The 19305-nt window shown below is 44.0% G+C and overlaps 2 protein-coding genes across 2 annotated transcripts in view; both read right to left on the bottom strand.

Annotated features, from left to right (window-relative positions):
- Position 1: 1 nt before the first annotated feature.
- Positions 2-4403, bottom strand: LOC134667699 (uncharacterized). The gene is made up of 3 exons (XM_063525124.1): positions 4145-4403; positions 881-1067; positions 2-242 (listed from the first exon to the last, which is right to left on the bottom strand). Exons 1-3 carry the CDS (start codon positions 4401-4403, stop codon positions 2-4), a joined length of 687 nt encoding a protein of 228 aa, XP_063381194.1.
- Positions 4404-11060: 6657 nt separating this feature from the next.
- LOC134667698 (tuberin) overlaps positions 11061-19305 on the bottom strand; it is a 63631-nt gene continuing 55386 nt past the window's right edge. The window contains exons 51-54 of the mRNA XM_063525122.1: positions 19072-19212; positions 17649-17831; positions 15702-16998; positions 11061-13397 (exon numbers count right to left, since the gene is read on the bottom strand). Of these exons, the coding sequence (XP_063381192.1) occupies positions 13348-13397; positions 15702-16998; positions 17649-17831; positions 19072-19212 (1671 nt within the window). The 3' untranslated portion in view covers positions 11061-13347. The remainder of the gene's footprint in view (positions 13398-15701; positions 16999-17648; positions 17832-19071; positions 19213-19305) is intronic.

The raw sequence follows: 19305 nt of genomic DNA, 5'->3' as shown, positions 1-19305 counted from the left end.
ATTATCCCATCAATTCACATTTAAAGTCTGCCTCCGCCTCATCATCGAGCACTTGATATTCCACCAGCGCGTCCTTGGCGGTCTGCTCCGGCCACCGCAGCAGCAGCAGGAAGGCGAGCAGCAGCCCGGCGAAGGGAGCCACCACGGTGCCGAGCACCAGGCGCAGCGGGGACGAGGACGGCGGGGCGCGCGCGCGCGGGGGGGACACGTGCAACGGCACGTAGCGCAGCCACGAGCTCAGACTGCAATCGGTTTGGTTTGTTTATACCTTAATATGTTAAGATCCGAAGTTCGCTTTGTCTGAATTAACCTACAATGTATCGTATCGTAGGTACCTACAAACAAAATACCTCATCAAAAGCCACTTGCGCGTTCCAGGGTTAGCCAACTCCGAGTTTTGTAAAGACACGAAGTTTTGTAGAATCGAGGGTATCGTCTTGGGTCGTCCCATTCGTTTTTCGCCAAATTCTTAAATTAGTCCTATTCTGCTTTCGTCACTCATGCTACATTCGTCACAATCGTTGGTGGCTTTCAATGTAGAATGAGTGACGAAAGCAGAATAGGACTAATTTAAGAACTTGACGAAAAACGAATGGGACGACTCAAGACGATACCGTCAATGGTTGTCGGCTCTGTAGGTATATACTTAGGCGATGCAAGCGCGGCAGCAGCACTAGTGCAGCATCGAGGCGGTCGGGCGTCGTCGAACACGGGCAGAGGCTATAGACCTTAATAAGGCTATAGACCTTAATAAGGCGTGCTACAGTCAACTGTAAAAATATGGGTGGACATATATATCTCAAAAATATGTCCCATAGCTCTTATGTCAACGAATTAAGAACTATGGGTCATATTTTTAAATAAGTTGGCTACACCGAACTGTGGCAGCAGCGCAATGGTGGCCGAATGGTTGTCCGCCCTCGTAGGCGGCGCGGGCGCGGACAGGAGCACCAAGGCGGCGTCCAGCGGCTCGGGCGTCGCCGGCTCCTCGTAGTCGTCGAACGCGGGCAGGGAGTACCCGGGGTGCATGAAGCTCACTAGCGCGCGCAGGCCGGGGGCTTCGGAACCTGCGCCGTAAGCACATTACAAACATTGTGTGCTGAACCATTTATCTTAAGAGCCCTTCAACGTGCACACTAGCGCCACTGCTAAATAATCGTGATTATTTAAATTTCACGAAAGATATTTAAAAAAGGGGGCCGCTCCGGACTGTATTGTGTATTTAAGTACCTTTTGAACACACCAAACTAGTTTTTATGTTGCTGGATTTGTCAATCTATGCGTTCAAAGTAAAAACGGCCGTTTTTGTTTTGAGTTCCTAGATCGACGAATCCAGCTACATAAAAACTAGTTTGATGTATTCAAAAGGTACTTAAATACACAATACAGTCCGTAGCGGCCCCCATGTTTAACCCCTCAACTGTGGGAGCGCCTTTCAGGCGGTCATAAAATTGGCGGTTTATCTGTGGCTCAACCTGCCAGGTTCGCATAATTCACGCCTAAACTTAGGGTAAAATATCAGTGAAACATATGTTTAACTCGCTCTGACATATTTAATCGTGGAGTGAATGAAGCAAGACAGCTAGCAAGCGAACATTTGAATGTTCAACGGTTGAAAAAGTCGTTAACTTTCGTCAGTCAAAAACAGCCACTGTGACGAGTAGGATGTTACGTGTTTTTATAGTAAAATTGTGGATTTTTATGGTGAAACCGTTAAAAAGCTGAGGAAATGTCAGTAAACTTGTGTTAATATTATGTCTGGGTGTGTTTTTAGAATAATATAAGTGCTAAAGGTGTGAAGAAATGACATGCCAAGTCATAGCCGAAATTTTCTTCCTCCGTTTCTTATTATTTGTATAAGTTTTACTATGTCTCAAAACAATCATAATATGTCGTAGTTCATATAGATTATATTAAATACAATGAAATTAGTTTAAAATCTGTTTAAAGTGAATAATAGCTATCAAACTAAATAACGGTCGGCACATAACCTCTCGGGCTGTCGCAACAGACAGGACGAGCACCTGGTCAGGCTGTCGCCACAGACGGCGCTGTCATGTTACTAACGCACGTTTGCATAGCATGGACATTCCACTTACTAACTAATTCTACGATACTTCTCTTTCCACATAGGCTATAATAACACAGTTCAGCGCAACTGTAATGAGTGAGAGCAAGGGCTGGACATTTAATTTGTAAGATTATAGTTTGGTCCATGAAGTCTTTACACTGAGATTGACGAGTATAAAAAATTTAATATAAATTAATTATGCAAGGCTTTTAATATGGGTACTAGCTTAGGCGACAGTGATGATGATGATGATGATAATAATAATGATGGTGGTGGGGTTTGCTACTAAGATTTTAGGTGTTACTCTTCACACATTCCGAAATATCCCTTTATTGCTCTTACGGTCTAGGTATGTCCATATTAATCAAACCATATAGATGTGATTTGGTCTATATTTGTCTTGTTTTCAGATCAAGTTTTTAGATGTTTTTTGTTTAATAAGAACAAGTGCGATTATTTATTATTAAATATTGTTTCATTAATACCCTGAGAAACGGAATTTCTTTGGATTAAGGCTGCTGGTTGCTGTGATTTTTCAACATTTTGTGGGCTATCAATGGTGCATGAATAAATAAAAGCATTTTTTAAACATTTCTTACCATATAACTACTGCACCTGCATTACTATTACTTTGGCCACAGATAGTTTACAACTTAAATTTCTTATTTATGTATAAAATTATTACATAGGGTGTGGTAGGACTCCACAATGCATGTAATTAGAAACTTATTTACGTGCGCCATTTCTAGGGCAGACATAATTTCAATAAAGTTTTCAAATGGTATATATCATGTATTTAATTGATAAGCCTGACATTTTATGTTTTTTTGATGTGTATGATTACATTATGTACATAATTAGAATAACAGATACGCCTAAAAACTGTTTATTTTTTTATTACAATAGAAAATGAAAGATACATTTCGGTACCTATAATTTGAATTCGACTGTACAGTTATTTTATGTTAGTATAATGGTCGTAATTTTAAGTAGCAGTTAGATAATTAAATAAAGGGCAGAAAAAATAAAAAATATAGACTGTATCATTGTAAAAAACGGAATAAATCGCAATTTTTCACTTGCACGTGGACCTAGAAACCCTGTCTGTGGAGCAGACCCCTTAGGCTGCCACAGATTAGGGGGAGCGGCCATATTCATCTCCCACAGCTGAGGGGTTAAATACCTGTCGTTAAATTTAAATAATCACGATTATTTAGCAGTGGCGCTAGTGTGCACGTTGAAGGGCTCTTGAGTACCTGTTGTAAATTAATTTGATTTGTAGAAAAGTAACCGATGTTGTGTCAATAACATTAGGAGATTCGTTTTGTGTAAAATATTATAATTGCAAGGTAGGAACGGGTTTGTTTTATCTTGCTTTGCTATAAGTAATCTGACCCGCTGCAACAAAACATTATCAAGACTGTTCGAATAGTCAACATCGCTGCCGTTCGTCGCTTCTTCCTCGTAAATGAAAGATAGAAAACTAAAACCACCTAAACTAGCCGCACACAAGCGCTGAATAGAGTAAAATAGTGCTACCTACATAAGGATAAGGAAGTCAGAAATTACTCTAAATTGAACCCTATCACTTTGAAATAAAGTTCAAAACCATTATAGGAAATATATTTTCACCACACCAGCTCGGAAAGGCTTACTTTGTACTTTAAAAACTGATAGCAAAGTTGCATTTTATTCACATGGGAGACAAAGTAATCAAATGCTAATGTTGAATTGGTTTCTTATGTTTGCTAGTAGAAATGATTTTGGATGATAAATATTTAATAACATTCATTTGGATTTGATTTTTTTTGATATTTTACATTTAATATTTGCTTCAGGTTGGTGTGGTGAAAAATTTTATGTTTCACTCGGGGCCAAATTTTGTTTAACCCTCGTGCTTTGAAACCCTCGCAACGCTCAAGATTCCATTTTTCGAACCACTCGCTACGCTCGTGGTTCAATTTTGGAATCTTTCGCTCGCTCGGGTATCAATATTAGCACGAGCGGTTAAACAACAACTTTGCCCCCTTGTAAAACAAACAACTATTCTTCTGCCCGATAAAGGCTTCTAACCATTGAGCGCTCGGCATTCGTCGGGCGTTTGCCGCAGCAGCACGGGCGCTTGGTGGAGGCGGGCGCGCGCCAGGCAGGAGGCGCGCGCCAGCAGCCAGTCGCGCGCCCACACCGCGCCCGCGCAGCCCCGCCCCGCCGCGCCGCCGCACACCGCCGCCGGCGCCGCGCCCAACGCCAGCAGCGGCTCCAGGAAGGCGTCGCCGTCGCCGTCGCCGCGCGCGTGGCTCACGCATAACATCAGTAACAGTAACCTCGACATGATGAGATTGAAAGTATGGCGAAATGTACGTGTACTTTTGACGAGCCGATGTCAGTGTCACATGTAGGTACGTACGGCTTTCATTAGAAATAAATTAAATTGCACAAAGGAGGTTTATGTAAAGAAGGTCATACGACATCATATTGTATCCAAAGAGTATAGCATTATATCTTTTCTCAAATTCTCAGCTGTGTAAAATATTGGTAACTCATTTATTAGCACCTCACGAGTACACTCTTTGGTTTTTCTCAAAAAATTATCATGATTTACATAATATGTTGGAAAACATTGTTAAATTATGAGTCTCGCCGCAAAGAGAAGAGCACTGATGCATTTGTGTGTTAATTTATCTACCTAAAAATAAGAAAATTTAAATTTATATACCTGCGTAATTTAGGTCATAGTTACAGTTAGTTAAAGCTTCTGGGCATTTTCCGCAAATCGACAATAAGGTCATGTTCATGCTTTCAACTAAAATTTGATTTGCTAGTTCGGAACAATCACGTTAGCGTGTGCGTCACGTTTTCGTAGGTTACGTAAGCAGACCCTTTTCCATGGAATGCAGTTTTCACATTAGTGTGCGAACCGTACTCGTACAAAATCATTCGCCCTCACAGAAATAAAACACAGAAAAAATAGCCATCATTTATTAGATTACAAAATGTTTCGTCAGGAAATAAATTGCTGCATAAAATACTTCAACAGGAGCGCCGGCGCGCCGCCACCTTCGCAACGTGTTAAAACTGCGACTTAGAGTAAGACAGCAGTATGTATCCCTGATGTCTAATGCTCAACAACATAAGACTTTCCGGTCGGTGCTACATCTATTGTCAAATAGCAGTACTTACTGATAATTCCGCTACTCAATGCTAGATGTCGACTAATGAAAATAATAGTCTTTTTGGTACCAAAACATGGTATGGAGTGAGCACTCCTGTCTTACTATATTTTTCTACATGTTACAATTACGTCGCTTTTAGAAGTCCTAGGTCAGGTTAGGTGAATAGCCAAAGAAAATCTCTACATGAAATCTGAGAATAGTTGCGATGGCCGGTGGCGGCGGCGCACCGCTGCTAGCGATGTGGATGCGTGAGGAAACCGCCGCTGGACTCCTAGTAGCTATTCATTATTTACAATAGAGAAACTAATAAAATATGAAGTTATCTCTCTTGTCGCTTTCGCGCAAATAAACATGCGACAAGGGAAATGTACCGACATTGCTAGAAATACCACAAACACGTGGCGTGGACCTGTGATGTTATTGTGCATTTAAACTATAAAGAAATATATGTTAACGTAAAGTGAGGCCATTGAATAGGAGGAAATTCATATTAAGCATTTGGTCGTTTAAAGCGGCGACTGACATACCTATACTTTTCATTTAATTGTCTACGTTAGTGCAAAAATTATAAAATCTATATTTACGAATATTCGTCCAATTGTATAATGCTTTTTCAACTTTATGATTATTAAAGTATAAAAACATCAGTCAATCACAAATTATAGGTAAATGTATTGTACAGTCAACCGTAAAAAATATGGGTGTAGCCAACTTATTCAAAAATATGTCCCATAGTTCTTAATCTTAATTCGCTGACATAACAGCTATGGGACATATTTTTGAGATGTTTTGTGATTTTGCGCACCCATATTTTTACAGTTGACTATACGTGTTATACTTACATACTATTCCAAAAGCTATGCTGAAATTATATGTTATAATAATTCTGTGATCAAATTTCTTTCTACTCCATGACCGCATTTCAGTTACGCCGCGTTTATACCGTTTAAGTGTAAAAACGCCTAAATCTACCAGGTCCATAATTAAAAAAAAAAACCACCCAGAGTCCAGCGACGGGTTGCGAGCTGGCAACGCCGCTACAAGCGAAGCACAGTACAAAACTCGCCGATATACAACTGTATCATAAGTTACTCTATTATCACATCTCTGGAAAATTAAATGGCTGCCGGGGGGCAGTTGGCGCGCGCGGCGACCTCCCGAAAATATTATTATTAGAATTTAATTAGGAATCTGAATGTGTATGGGCTCTAATTAAATGTGGTCACTGAAAGATTCAAAGCTACAAAAGAGACCTTAGACAATAATCAGATCGCATAGACATTTATTTAGATTCTTAATTTAAAATCCATAAGTAAGCGTAAGTATTTTCATGGGCGTATTTACTTATGCGTTGGCGTTTATAATAAACAAAATAATTGTCTATGTTTTAATCATTGAGATCTTTTGTGCCAAATCACGCATAACAAAATTAATATTAGGTATCTTTAAAATTAATTAGTTGATATTTTCGGAAACTTTGACATGCAATGTTCGCTCGTTCTTTGTCGCGCGATATAGGTGCGACAAGGACGGCTGCCAGACGCCGCGCGCGAGTGGGACAACGATACGTGAATCCTGCTTCGGACTTAAAGCTTATCCGTTACGAAAATAACTTTACATTTACTTTCTCAACCGCTACTGTGGTATAGAGAACGACATTAATTTTGCAACTGTCCTAAAATCGGTTTAGTAAAGTTATTAAGTAGTGTAAAATATTGTGGCCGAAAGTTTGTAGACTGACGAAGTAAATGGCGCTCTACGGCGTAGGTATATTATGCGGTAGCGAATGTCAAACGTTAGTTAGATAATCCAGTTACCGGCGTATGGGTCCAAATAGCGCCATCTACGTAACCTGAGAAATTCACTGTCACAATAATTTGCACAAGTTTACATGTGTTTATATTTATTTAGCTTAAATATAAGTAAGGTCAAGGTATAAGAGGTAAGGAAATCTAAGAGGTATTCAAGTATTTGTGTAAGAGGCGTACTTATTTTAGTAGTTATTGGTCCATTAATATGTACAATACAGTAATGTATTGTACAGTCAATTCAAGCTATTTTTACTATATCGAGTCACCCTTATCTCAAGGCCTTATTTATATTTGAGGGAAGTTTAAATTTAGTAGAATGTTAGAGTGGAAAAAAGTGCGTTAAATATAAGCCGAAAAATTAGCTGCTCTTTATGTAGCATGGATTGTCCTGTAGATGTATGCTGGCCGCGGTTATCGACGTGATAACATGATAAAATGACGTTTGCTATACCATGTCGTTATCACGTTGATAATCTCGTGTCTCATACACCCGGTGTCTCATGCACTTTTTAACGTTATATTATAACAATTTAAATTTTGTACTCTTTTGTATAGACAGTTGCAATATTAAAGTGTGTGTGGTGTCGTGGCCGTGTCGGCGAGTGTCGGCGCTTAACTTACAATACACATGCTTGCTCTGCTTACCCTACCGACGCGACTGCGACTCATACGAGCTAACTATGCTACATGACAAAGAGTAAATAAAGAGAAAATATTTTATACGTTATTATTATATGCTAGTGTAATTCAACATAAACAAAATATTTAGAAATCTGCAGCTGAAATATTTTTTTATTTGCAAATTTTCTAGAGGAATTCTTACAAAAAGACACTTTCAAGACACAAACCTAAGAAAATTGTTCTTTCCTTTATTTTCTGGTATATAGGTATTTTAATTTCAAATCAAATAACACAGCTGCCAAACGTTTAGAACACAATTAAAAAAATACGTAAATACCAATATTACGTATCGCCGAACGGCGTCGGCCGCGTTTGCACTTTTATCTCGTTTGGATTACCCGTATAATATCTTTAGCAACATCATAAATACCATCGTCCACATTGTTAACTGAATATTAAACCTTATTGCTAAGGACATAAGGTCCCGGTCGCCGGCTGCTCCCACTCGTATGAATCGCACTCGCCTCCCTAACGTACTTATGCTAACCACCTGTCAGGCGACGCTCTCTTGTGAAACCACTGATATTGTGTTGAGATCGTCTTTAGAAAACCGTCGCCCAGTGGCGGATTTCCCATAAGGCACAGTAGGCCCGGGCCTAGGGCGGCGAGATATTAGGGGCGGCAAATTGTGACAAAAAATTCGCAGATGGTAACAAAAAATACTCAAAATTAGGTCAGGCAACGAATTATCAAAAAAAAACTGGTCAAGTGCGAGTCGGACTCGCGTTTCAAGGGTTCCGTACATCACACAATTTTCAAAAAATTTTTTTGTACGTGTAACGTGACGTGAGTGAAACGCCTTGAAAAACCCGAATGAGTCAATCAAGTTTTCAACACATGTAACATGAAGTTTTCTGGCGTGGTGGCTTATATCTCTGCAAATTTGCAAAGTAGCTTCTAGATAGGAAATTAAATGCCGAACAATAGTACAAGTGTCTAAATGCGAAGACTGAAGACCGAGCTCCGCGTAGGGCTGAAACTCGGAGCGTCCAATGGGTCGCGCTTCCTACAACTTCCGCAAGTGTTTTAAAAGCGAAGGCCGAAGAGAGATAATACCTACAGGGTGGCCAAAAAATAAGTACATTCCCGTAACCAGGGAGGTATTGGGATTATACTTACCTACTGAGCAACATTTACTATGGGACCCGAAATCGCGAAAAGAAATGTATCCTCCCATAGAAAACGGACCAGTCAAAACGTATGAAACAGCCAAATTTTTCTTTGCGATTTCGGGGTTGCACGTCGGCAACGGAAATACACTTAGTTAATTTTTTGGCCACCATGTATAGTGCTTTTTAAAACACGTGACAATAAGTACCTAGTAACCTAATCAATCAGTACTACAAGTAACATTGCGGCTGTGTGCCAGATACAGCTTAGTCGCATTTTTTATCTTAAGTCCGACTCACGCTTGAAGCTAAAGGCACGTCTCTTCGGGACGCGTCGGGTCTTCGGCCTTATGCGGATTTCGGCCTAGGGCCTTCGCAAATTTCGCAATAGCTGTCTAGAACTCTAATACATCACGTTTCACTTAAACCATTGCGGCTGTGTCCCTAAAAAACCTAAACCGCATTTTTGTTCTTAAATCCGACTCACGCTTGACTCTAGATTTCTAATAGGTTTTCCTGTCATCTTTAGGAAAAGGACTATTTTGTGTATTTTTTTCAGAGTTTTAGACTTAGTAGTTTCGGAGATAGAGGGGGGGGAATGGTCATTTTTTGTCTATTTTCTTGAATAACTTCTAGAATTTTTATCGTAAATTTATAAAAAAAATATATTTGAGATTTTCACAATGAGCTCTTTCGTTTGATATGTAACACGACATAGTTTGCAAAACTTTGATTTTTAATTTTATGGTTTACCCCCCAAAAGTAGCCCCTATGTTTAAAATTCATTTGTTGACGTTACATATCCGTCTTTGGGTTACGGACTTACATATGTGTACCAAATTTCAACTAAATTGGTCCAGTAGTTTCGGAGCAAATTGGCTGTGACAGACGGACGGACAGACAGACGCACGAGTGATCCTATAAGGGTTCCGTTTTTTCCTTTTGAGGTACGGAACCCTAAAAAGGTACGTATAGAGGGAAATGCTTGAAACACACACACATTTTTGATTTTGCACCTAACTTTATTTGGACTATCTAGGAGGTGAACATATCAAAAGTCCCCGGCCGTAGCCCTTGAGCCGGGTAGCCTTTGAAGGTCAGATTTTTCGCTTATATCTTGGAAACTATGCGTTGTAACGACATGATCATTATACAAAATGTAAGTTGGTTAAATTTGCTACAAGCTACAATTTTTACGATATCGAGGGCCATCCACACTTGTGCGCGAATCGCGGCGCGAAGCCGCGAACGCGAGTGTGGCGTCGATTTCGCATATTGTTGACGCATTCGCGCTTTGTTCCCCGTTTATAAGGTTCCGTACCTCAAAAGGAAAAACAGAACCCTTATACTCGTGCGTCTGGCTGTCCGTCTGTCACAGCCTATTTTCTCCGAAACTGCTGGACCAATTAAGTTGAAATTAGGCACACATAGGTATATTTGCCTATTTTCTTGAATAACTGCTAAACTATTTATCCTAAAATTATTTAAAAAAAAATATTTGTGATTCTTACAATGAGCTCTTTGATTTGATATGTAACACGATATAGTTTGAAAAACTTTATTTTTATATTTTCTCATTTATCCCCCAAAAATGGCCTCCATATTTAAAATTCATTTATTTACGTTACACGTCCATCTTTGGATCACAAACCAAAGTTAATTTATAAATTAAGTAAATTTTGGAGGGTAAATGGAAAAATTTAAAAATAAAGTTTTTCAAACTACTTATATCGTGTTACATATCAAATCAAAGAGCTCATTGTAAGAATCACAAATTTTTTTTTTAATAATTTTAGGATAAATAGTTTGGCAGTTATTCAAGAAAATAGGCAAAAAAATGTTTTTCTTATTAGATTTTTTTTGATTTTTTGAATGTTTTTGTAGGTACATAAAAAGTCAATGTTATTGTTAAAACTGCCACTTAAAATGAATAAGTATTTGCTTATTTTTTTCGTAAAATCTATGTTCCTATGATCATGTCACAAGGACGTATAGTTTCTGAGATATAATAAGCGAAAAATCGAAAAATGTGACCTTCAAACCAAATCCACCTACTTTTGATATGTTCACCTCCTAACGAGTCCAAAAAAGTTACTAAGTACAAAAAGTGTCCCGAGCATTTCCCTCTATAATAATTATATCTTTTCGTTGCCTGATCTAATGATGGGTGCTGATGCTGAGCAAGGGGCGGCTACAAGGTTTGGGGCCTAGGGCGGCAAAGACTGCAAATCCGCCACTGCCGTCGCCTGATCACGCGACTACAGTGTTCCGGTCACTTTAACTGGCTAATAAAACGTTTATGTATTTAAGTTGAACCAGGGGTGCGAAACCCCTGACTTCGGCTAAACTCGGCTCTGCTCGGCTCAGCATTGCTCCGAGCAATTATTAGGGTTGACGTCCCTTTGCGTGCACGACCACAGATAATCATAATGGCTTGAATTTTGACAACCCAAAAGGAAGTTTCCCGTCTGTACGGTAGTACTATTATTTATTCTGTGGTTGTACCAAGCTTACTGCACAGACTTCGCAATTACAAAGCCTGGAGGTGTCATCATCAACGTCAAAATTCTTTGGAAATAATCATGAAGTTTATTTCGGGAGATCCACAGTCAGGCAGTTAGCTCCGACGGCATCTAGTATCGTGTAGCGACCGGAACAATGTGGCCGCGCCTTAACTTATCCTACTATTCTCATTCCATCAGTAGACAGATAGGCAACATGCTACTGGTCATATTGTTGAATTTTGTACCGATTTTGGTAAATACCTAATATCTTAAACCAGCCGTTCTAAATCTACACATTTTATAATAGTTCTTAGTCTAATTAGGCATCGGAATATGGTTAAGTTGCCGGGCTTTTCCTATCCGATCCGATTTATACAAGGTAAAAATAGTCGGGATCCGTTTAAGGGCATATTCACTTATTCAGTATCGTATTCTCATTAGGAAAAAGAAAAATAATAATTTTTGGCTTTTGTATGGAGGTTGACCGACTTAGGCGTACGGCAAAAAAAAAATCGCGCCTAAAGATTTTGTTTCTACTTTTTTCTAATCAGAACACGATGCAGAAATTGCTGCCCTTAAACGGATCCCCACCATTTTTGTTACACCCTGTATATAAATGACCAGTAGCACACCTATGAGTCCTTCCTTACAACACACTCAACACTCCTCCTGTAAGTTTCATCATTTCACGAACACATCGCAAGTAATTAGTACACCCGAGAGCAATAAAAATGGACAACTTTGTAACGAAGTTCCTTACAAAATGACCCGGTTTTAAATGCTTTTGAGTGTATTACTCGTGTCAAGCATTAGCTTTTTACTTAGACGCAATGTTGCGACTACTTCACTTTGTAAGTAATGAGAGACATGTCTCTGCAATATTTTCATATTTGAATAACAACACTTCCGTGAGACGTCACACAGTCATATTAAATATATTAAAACGGTCACTCACGTGTTTATTAAGTCACAAGATTGAGCAGCAGTGACTGATTAGTGCTCCCGTTGATGCTGCTCGTTATGGAGGGAAACATGTCGAGCAACCTCTGAAACGTGAGTGACCCGTTCTAATATATTTAAAATATTTTCACATTTCACGCCCATCGTTGTTTTTAGCATATCTATAATAAAATTAGGTATTACTGTTCTTATGAAACTAAAATCATTAGTGATGTCCTGACATGAAATATTATTTACATTGTTGTTAAAATTTGTGCTTTATTTTTTACAACATGTTATATTACGCTAAAAACAACGACAGAGCAGTGGTTCTCAAAGAGATTGTATGATGGTTACTTATACACCATCAATTTGTATTTCGCCAATATGTTGGCAGTTTGATGAGATATATAATTAATTTTCCTATGACTCATAACAGTGTTTTTCAATTTTGTACCCTATCCCAATACACATAAAGTCAAAACTCGCAAGAACACAACGACACAGAGGCAAATACTACGCTTAGTGCATTTTGTACACAAGATGCAAAACTAGTAAAACAACGAATGTCGCATCCTTTTCGTCGCATATAAAATAGAAAGAGATGCAGCATATTCCGTAAACAATAAGGCTCTGCCTTTATGTGTACAGGACTGGCTACAGGTACTTACTTCAAAAACGTCGCTAGCCCAAACATAAAGCAATCCCCTCAGTCCAACTTGAATGTTGTATTTCCCATGTAAAACGAAATAAACAACAATATTTACATACATGAAGTGTTAACGCGCCTAAATAAGTATAATTTTAATTTTTTTTACAGTCGGTACTACGACGCGTTAAGTTCGCTCGACTGGCCTGGCCTAGTCAGTTCGGCCTAGTCGGTTCGTTAGGCCGACTCAGTCCCAGAGCTCAACTAGTTCGCCTCGATTCGACTAGGCCGCTTGATTTGGCCGAACGAGTTCGATCAGGTCGAGTTCAGTTCGGCGGTAGTGTGGACTAGGCCGAGTCGGTTTGTTTAGCTAGACCGACGCAGTTCGGCCGAGCAGCCCGGCGAGGTATTTAAGTGTAGTCGTTGAAGTCATCCATGGCGACCCGGCGCGCCGTGTCTCCTGTAATGAACATTCATCATTATTATTGAAGAATATATTAGAAACTTACTTCCGTAGCCAAATGGCAAAAAACGGAACCCTTATGGATTCGTCATGTCTGTCTGTCTGTCCGTCCGTATGTCACAGCCACTTTTTTCCGAAACTATAAGAACTATACTGTTGAAACTTGGTAAGTAGATGTATTCTGTGAACTGCATAAAGATTTTCACACAAAAATAGAAAAAAAAACAATAAATTTTGGGGGTTCCCCATACTCAGAATTGAAAATCAAAATTGTTTTTCATCAAATCCATACGTATGGATAAGTCTTCAAAAATTATACTGAGTTTCTAATATCATTTTTTTCTAAACTAAATAGTTTGTGCGTGAGACACTTCCAAAGTGGTAAAATGTGTTCTGTATCTTCTAAAATAAGAGAATAATAAAACTAAAAAAATATATGATGTACATTACCATGCAAACTTCCACCGAAAATTGGTTTGAACGAGATCTAGTAAGTAGTTTTTTTTAATCAGTTTTATTATGTTACTTGCTGCTACGGAACCCTTCATGGGCGAGTCCGACTCGCACTTGGCCGCTTTTTTATGGTAAGTCATACAAGTAAAAATCATTTTTTATATTTTTTGTAGATTTTACTAAATATATTTAGGATATTATAAGCATAGTTACTTTTAATTTTGTGTCGGACAATCATAAAGGCCTGTGCACACCGGCTGCAGATCCTTATGAGAGACGGAACACCGCTTGCGTGACGTGTGCGTGCGCAGCTCCAACATTTTAGCGCACGCACACGCGCACGTCACGCACACGCAAGCCGGTGTGGCTCGGCCTTAAATATGGTGCGACATAATATACTAGAAATTAAATAAAATAAAACAAAAAAAAATCCATACTAAATTGTTGTCATGTTTAAACGTTTTACGTTCAAAAAAATGTGACAGTTACTTACATAGAAAGTAGCGCCCTCAATAATTTTCTACAATTTCTTGTCGGACTATACAGTTAATTATACACCTCGCGCTTAACTCAGTCCTCGCCTGTGCGGTGCGGGGGCGACGGGGCGGGACGACTGAGGGCGGCGGGGGTGCGGGGCGACGGGGCGGGACGACTGAGGGCGGCGGGGGTGCGGGGCGACGGGGCGGGACGACTGAGGGCGGCGGGGGTGCGGGGCGACGGGGCGGGACGACTGAGGGCGGCGGGGGTGCGGGGCGACGGGGCGGGACGACTGAGGGCGGCGGGGGTGCGGGGCGACGGGGCGGGACGACTGAGGGCGGCGGGGGTGCGGGGCGACGGGGCGGGACGACTGAGGGCGGCGGGGGTGCGGGGCGACGGGGCGGGACGACTGAGGGCGGCGGGGGTGCGGGGCGACGGGGCGGGACGACTGAGGGCGGCGGGGGTGCGGGGCGACGGGGCGGGACGACTGAGGGCGGCGGGGGTGCGGGGCGACGGGGCGGGACGACTGAGGGCGGCGGGGGGTGCGGGGCGACGGGGCGGGACGACTGAGGGCGGCGGGGGTGCGGGGCGACGGGGCGGGACGACTGAGGGCGGCGGGGGTGCGGGGCGACGGGGCGGGACGACTGAGGGCGGCGGGGGTGCGGGGCGACGGGGCGGGACGACTGAGGGCGGCGGGGGTGCGGGGCGACGGGGCGGGACGACTGAGGGCGGCGGGGGTGCGGGGCGACGGGGCGGGACGACTGAGGGCGGCGGGGGTGCGGGGCGACGGGGCGGGACGACTGAGGGCGGCGGGGGTGCGGGGCGACGGGGCGGGACGACTGAGGGCGGCGGGGGTGCGGGGCGACGGGGCGGGACGACTGAGGGCGGCGGGGGTGCGGGGCGACGGGGCGGGACGACTGAGGGCGGCGGGGGTGCGGGGCGACGGGGCGGGACGACTGAGGGCGGCGGGGGTGCGGGCGCCGTACGCCTGCCGCCCGCGCCGCCCCCGCCACCCTGCCGCTATAGTTTCAGTGTTGCTTTAATTAACTTGTGGAACCCGTGCGTGGAAATAAATTGTGCAGCTCGATGTGGCCTCCACTCTATCTGCCCAACGGTATTTAGGACGACCAACAGGACGGCGTCCATTTGGTCGACCCAAGTAGGCCTTTTTGGCTGCCCGATCTTCACCCATCCTTTCGAGAGGGCCAAGCCAGCGGAGACGATGCGCTTTGGAGGCCAAGACTCATTTTGGGTCATCGCGCCAACCAAGTAAGTAAGTAAGCTCGATGTGGCGCAGCCGCTCCAGCGAGTTGCTCGCGTACTGTATAGCGAGTTGCTCGCGTACTGTAGTGGTATATGTATAGCTAGTACCTTGCGGGGCGTAGGGCTTGGGCGCGCGCCTGGCGTGCGCGAGGCGCTCGTCCTCGACGCGGCGCCGCAGCCGCTTGATGTGGCGCAGCCGCTCCAGCGAGTTGCTCGCGTACTGTATAGCGAGTTGCTCGCGTACTGTAGTGGTATATGTATAGCTAGTACCTTGCGGGGCGTAGGGCTTGGGCGCGCGCCTGGCGTGCGCGAGGCGCTCGTCCTCGACGCGGCGCCGCAGCCGCTTGATGTGGCGCAGCCGCTCCAGCGAGTTGCTCGCGTACTGTATAGCGAGTTGCTCGCGTACTGTAGTGGTATATGTATAGCTAGTACCTTGCGGGGCGTAGGGCTTGGGCGCGCGCCTGGCGTGCGCGAGGCGCTCGTCCTCGACGCGGCGCCGCAGCCGCTTGATGTGGCGCAGCCGCTCCAGCGAGTTGCTCGCGTACTGTATAGCGAGTTGCTCGCGTACTGTAGTGGTATATGTATAGCTAGTACCTTGCGGGGCGTAGGGCTTGGGCGCGCGCCTGGCGTGCGCGAGGCGCTCGTCCTCGACGCGGCGCCGCAGCCGCTTGATGTGGCGCAGCCGCTCCAGCGAGTTGCTCGCGTACTGTATAGCGAGTTGCTCGCGTACTGTAGTGGTATATGTATAGCTAGTACCTTGCGGGGCGTAGGGCTTGGGCGCGCGCCTGGCGTGCGCGAGGCGCTCGTCCTCGACGCGGCGCCGCAGCCGCTTGATGTGGCGCAGCCGCTCCAGCGAGTTGCTCGCGTACTGTATAGCGAGTTGCTCGCGTACTGTAGTGGTATATGTATAGCTAGTACCTTGCGGGGCGTAGGGCTTGGGCGCGCGCCTGGCGTGCGCGAGGCGCTCGTCCTCGACGCGGCGCCGCAGCCGCTTGATGTGGCGCAGCCGCTCCAGCGAGTTGCTCGCGTACTGTATAGCGAGTTGCTCGCGTACTGTAGTGGTATATGTATAGCTAGTACCTTGCGGGGCGTAGGGCTTGGGCGCGCGCCTGGCGTGCGCGAGGCGCTCGTCCTCGACGCGGCGCCGCAGCCGCTTGATGTGGCGCAGCCGCTCCAGCGAGTTGCTCGCGTACTGTATAGCGAGTTGCTCGCGTACTGTAGTGGTATATGTATAGCTAGTACCTTGCGGGGCGTAGGGCTTGGGCGCGCGCCTGGCGTGCGCGAGGCGCTCGTCCTCGACGCGGCGTCGCAGCCGCTTGATGTGGCGCAGCCGCTCCAGCGAGTTGCTCGCGTACGGCGCCGACCCGCCGCCCATCGACAGCGACTGCGAGATGTGCGACGCCAGCTGTGGGACACCAGAACAGAAACTCTCACAACGACTCTCATTGCTGAATAGCGGCGGTGTTAGAGCCTGACTAGTCGAAGCGTTTTGCCCGCGAGAGCTGGGTGTGCAATAAAGAGGCTCAGTCATTTATAAAGCTCAATTAAGATCAGTTTTCCTAGGATAGCGGTGCCGTCATATAGCGGCCGTCTCCATACTAAATAATACGGCTAAATAGAGATGTCGCATGGAAGCCAAAAAAGGCCTACTTGGGTCGACCAACTGGAAGCTGTCCTGTTGATCATCCTAAATACCGTTGGGCAGATAGAGTGCAGGCAAATCTCCGTGAGCTCAGCGTCGGCGAAAGCTGGCGGGATACCGCTCTGGACCGATCAAAGTGGCGTGCTCTTGTGTTGGAGGTCAAGACTCATTTTGGGTCATCGCGTCAACCAGGTATGTAAGTAGTAAGTAAATATGGATATCGTAGTATTTGTATGGAGACAGCCGCTACATGACGGCACCGCTATCCTAGGAATTCAGAACATTAAGAGTGACTAGACTCGCACGGCATGCGCGCGTAAGACAAGCGAGTCGAAACTTAAAAAAAAAATATTTTTACAAGTTTTAAAAACACGATCACTTATATGTCAAGTTAGCAAGTAGCAGTGACTTACAGCACAGTGCAGCGCGAGCTGGCGCGCGAGCGTGGCGGCGCAGTGGTCGGACACGACGTGCGCGCAGTGCTCGAGGTGCGGCAGGAACTTGGTGCGGATGCGCTCGTCCTTCGTCTTGATGTGCACGCGGTGCAGCCCGTGCTCGCACGGCTCCACCACCACGATGCACAGGTTGAACTGGCCCTACACACAACAATAAACGTTACTCTAACCTTTGAAATTCTATGACATTGAAACGCATAAAAACACTCTTTTTTTAGGGTTCCGTACCCAAAGGGTAAAACGGGACCCTATTACTAAGACTCTGCTGACCGCCCGTCCGTCCGTCTATCATCACCATCATCATCATTTCAGCCTATATACGTCCCACTGCTGAGCACAGGCCTCCTCTCATGCGTGAGAGGGCTTGGGCTATAGTCCCCACGCTAGCCCAATGCGGATTGGGGACTTCACATACACCTTTGAATTTCTTCGCAGATGTATGCAGGTTTCCTCACGATGTTTTCCTTCACCGAAAAGCAAGTGGTAAATATCAAATGATATTTCGTACATAAATTCCGAAAAACTCATTGGTACGAGCCGGGATTTGAACCCGCGACCTCCGAATTGAAAGTCGGGCGTCATATCCACTCGGCCACCACTGCTCTCCAGTCCGTCTATCACCAGGCTGTATCTCACGAACCGTGATAGCTAGACAGTTGAAATTTTCACAGATGATGTATTTCTGCCGCAACAACAAATACTAAAAACATAATAAAATAAAGATTTAAGTGAGGCTCCCATACAACAAACGTGATTTTTGACCGAAGTTAAGCAACGTCGGGCGGGGTCAGTACTTGGATGGGTGACCTTTTTTTTTGCATTATGGTACGGAACCCTTCGTGCGCGAATCCGACTCGCACTTGCCCGGTTTTTTTAATTGTTACAATATATTGTGAACTATAGATTTACTTGTTTCAATTGGTGCCATGACCAGGATTTTGATTGTAACAAGTGATTTCTTGTTCCAATACGTAGTTGTTGCCAATGTATTACTCTCCTTATTACCAGCGTTCGTGGGACATATAATATGATAAACTTTTAGTCAACTTTCGGTTTTTTTTTATTTCTTTATTTAGAAACAAAACAGTCTTATAAAACATGTAGGTAAGTATTATCATGCCGCGATCAGAAAGGGATAGAGGGAGAAATAACAGATTTCCATACACTTACGTCAAAATCAATATGGATTGACAGCTATCTCAATCCCTTTCTAATCGCGATTCAGTAATAAGCTAACAGCTAGAATTTCATATAGTGTAGACCTATAGTTTCCTATATGTAAAACATATTTTGTAATAAACTTAATACTATGAAATGCTATCTAAGTTTTGACGGAGCTTGACGGTTAGTTTGGGGAAGTTTTAGTCAGGTTTTGGCTTACCTTAATAGTTTGTATGGGGAAGTCGCCACCGGAGTCGTTGTAGACTATAGAGACGTAGTCGTTGCCGATGTACTTGCGCTTCTCGTTGCAGGTGGGGTCGGCGGCGGACACCGGCATGGCCGTCGCCACGTGGAACAGCACCTGACCACACAACATTACTTCATAACAACTTATTCATAAGCGCTTGTTAACTCTAACAAGCCTTTGATAGTCATTTGTCCCTATCTATCATCT

Source organism: Cydia fagiglandana, chromosome 9 (assembly GCF_963556715.1).
Source record: "Cydia fagiglandana chromosome 9, ilCydFagi1.1, whole genome shotgun sequence".
NCBI lineage: Eukaryota > Metazoa > Arthropoda > Insecta > Lepidoptera > Tortricidae > Cydia > Cydia fagiglandana.
Note: the sequence above shows the minus strand (reverse complement) of the source record. Positions and strands in the feature narration are given on the sequence as shown.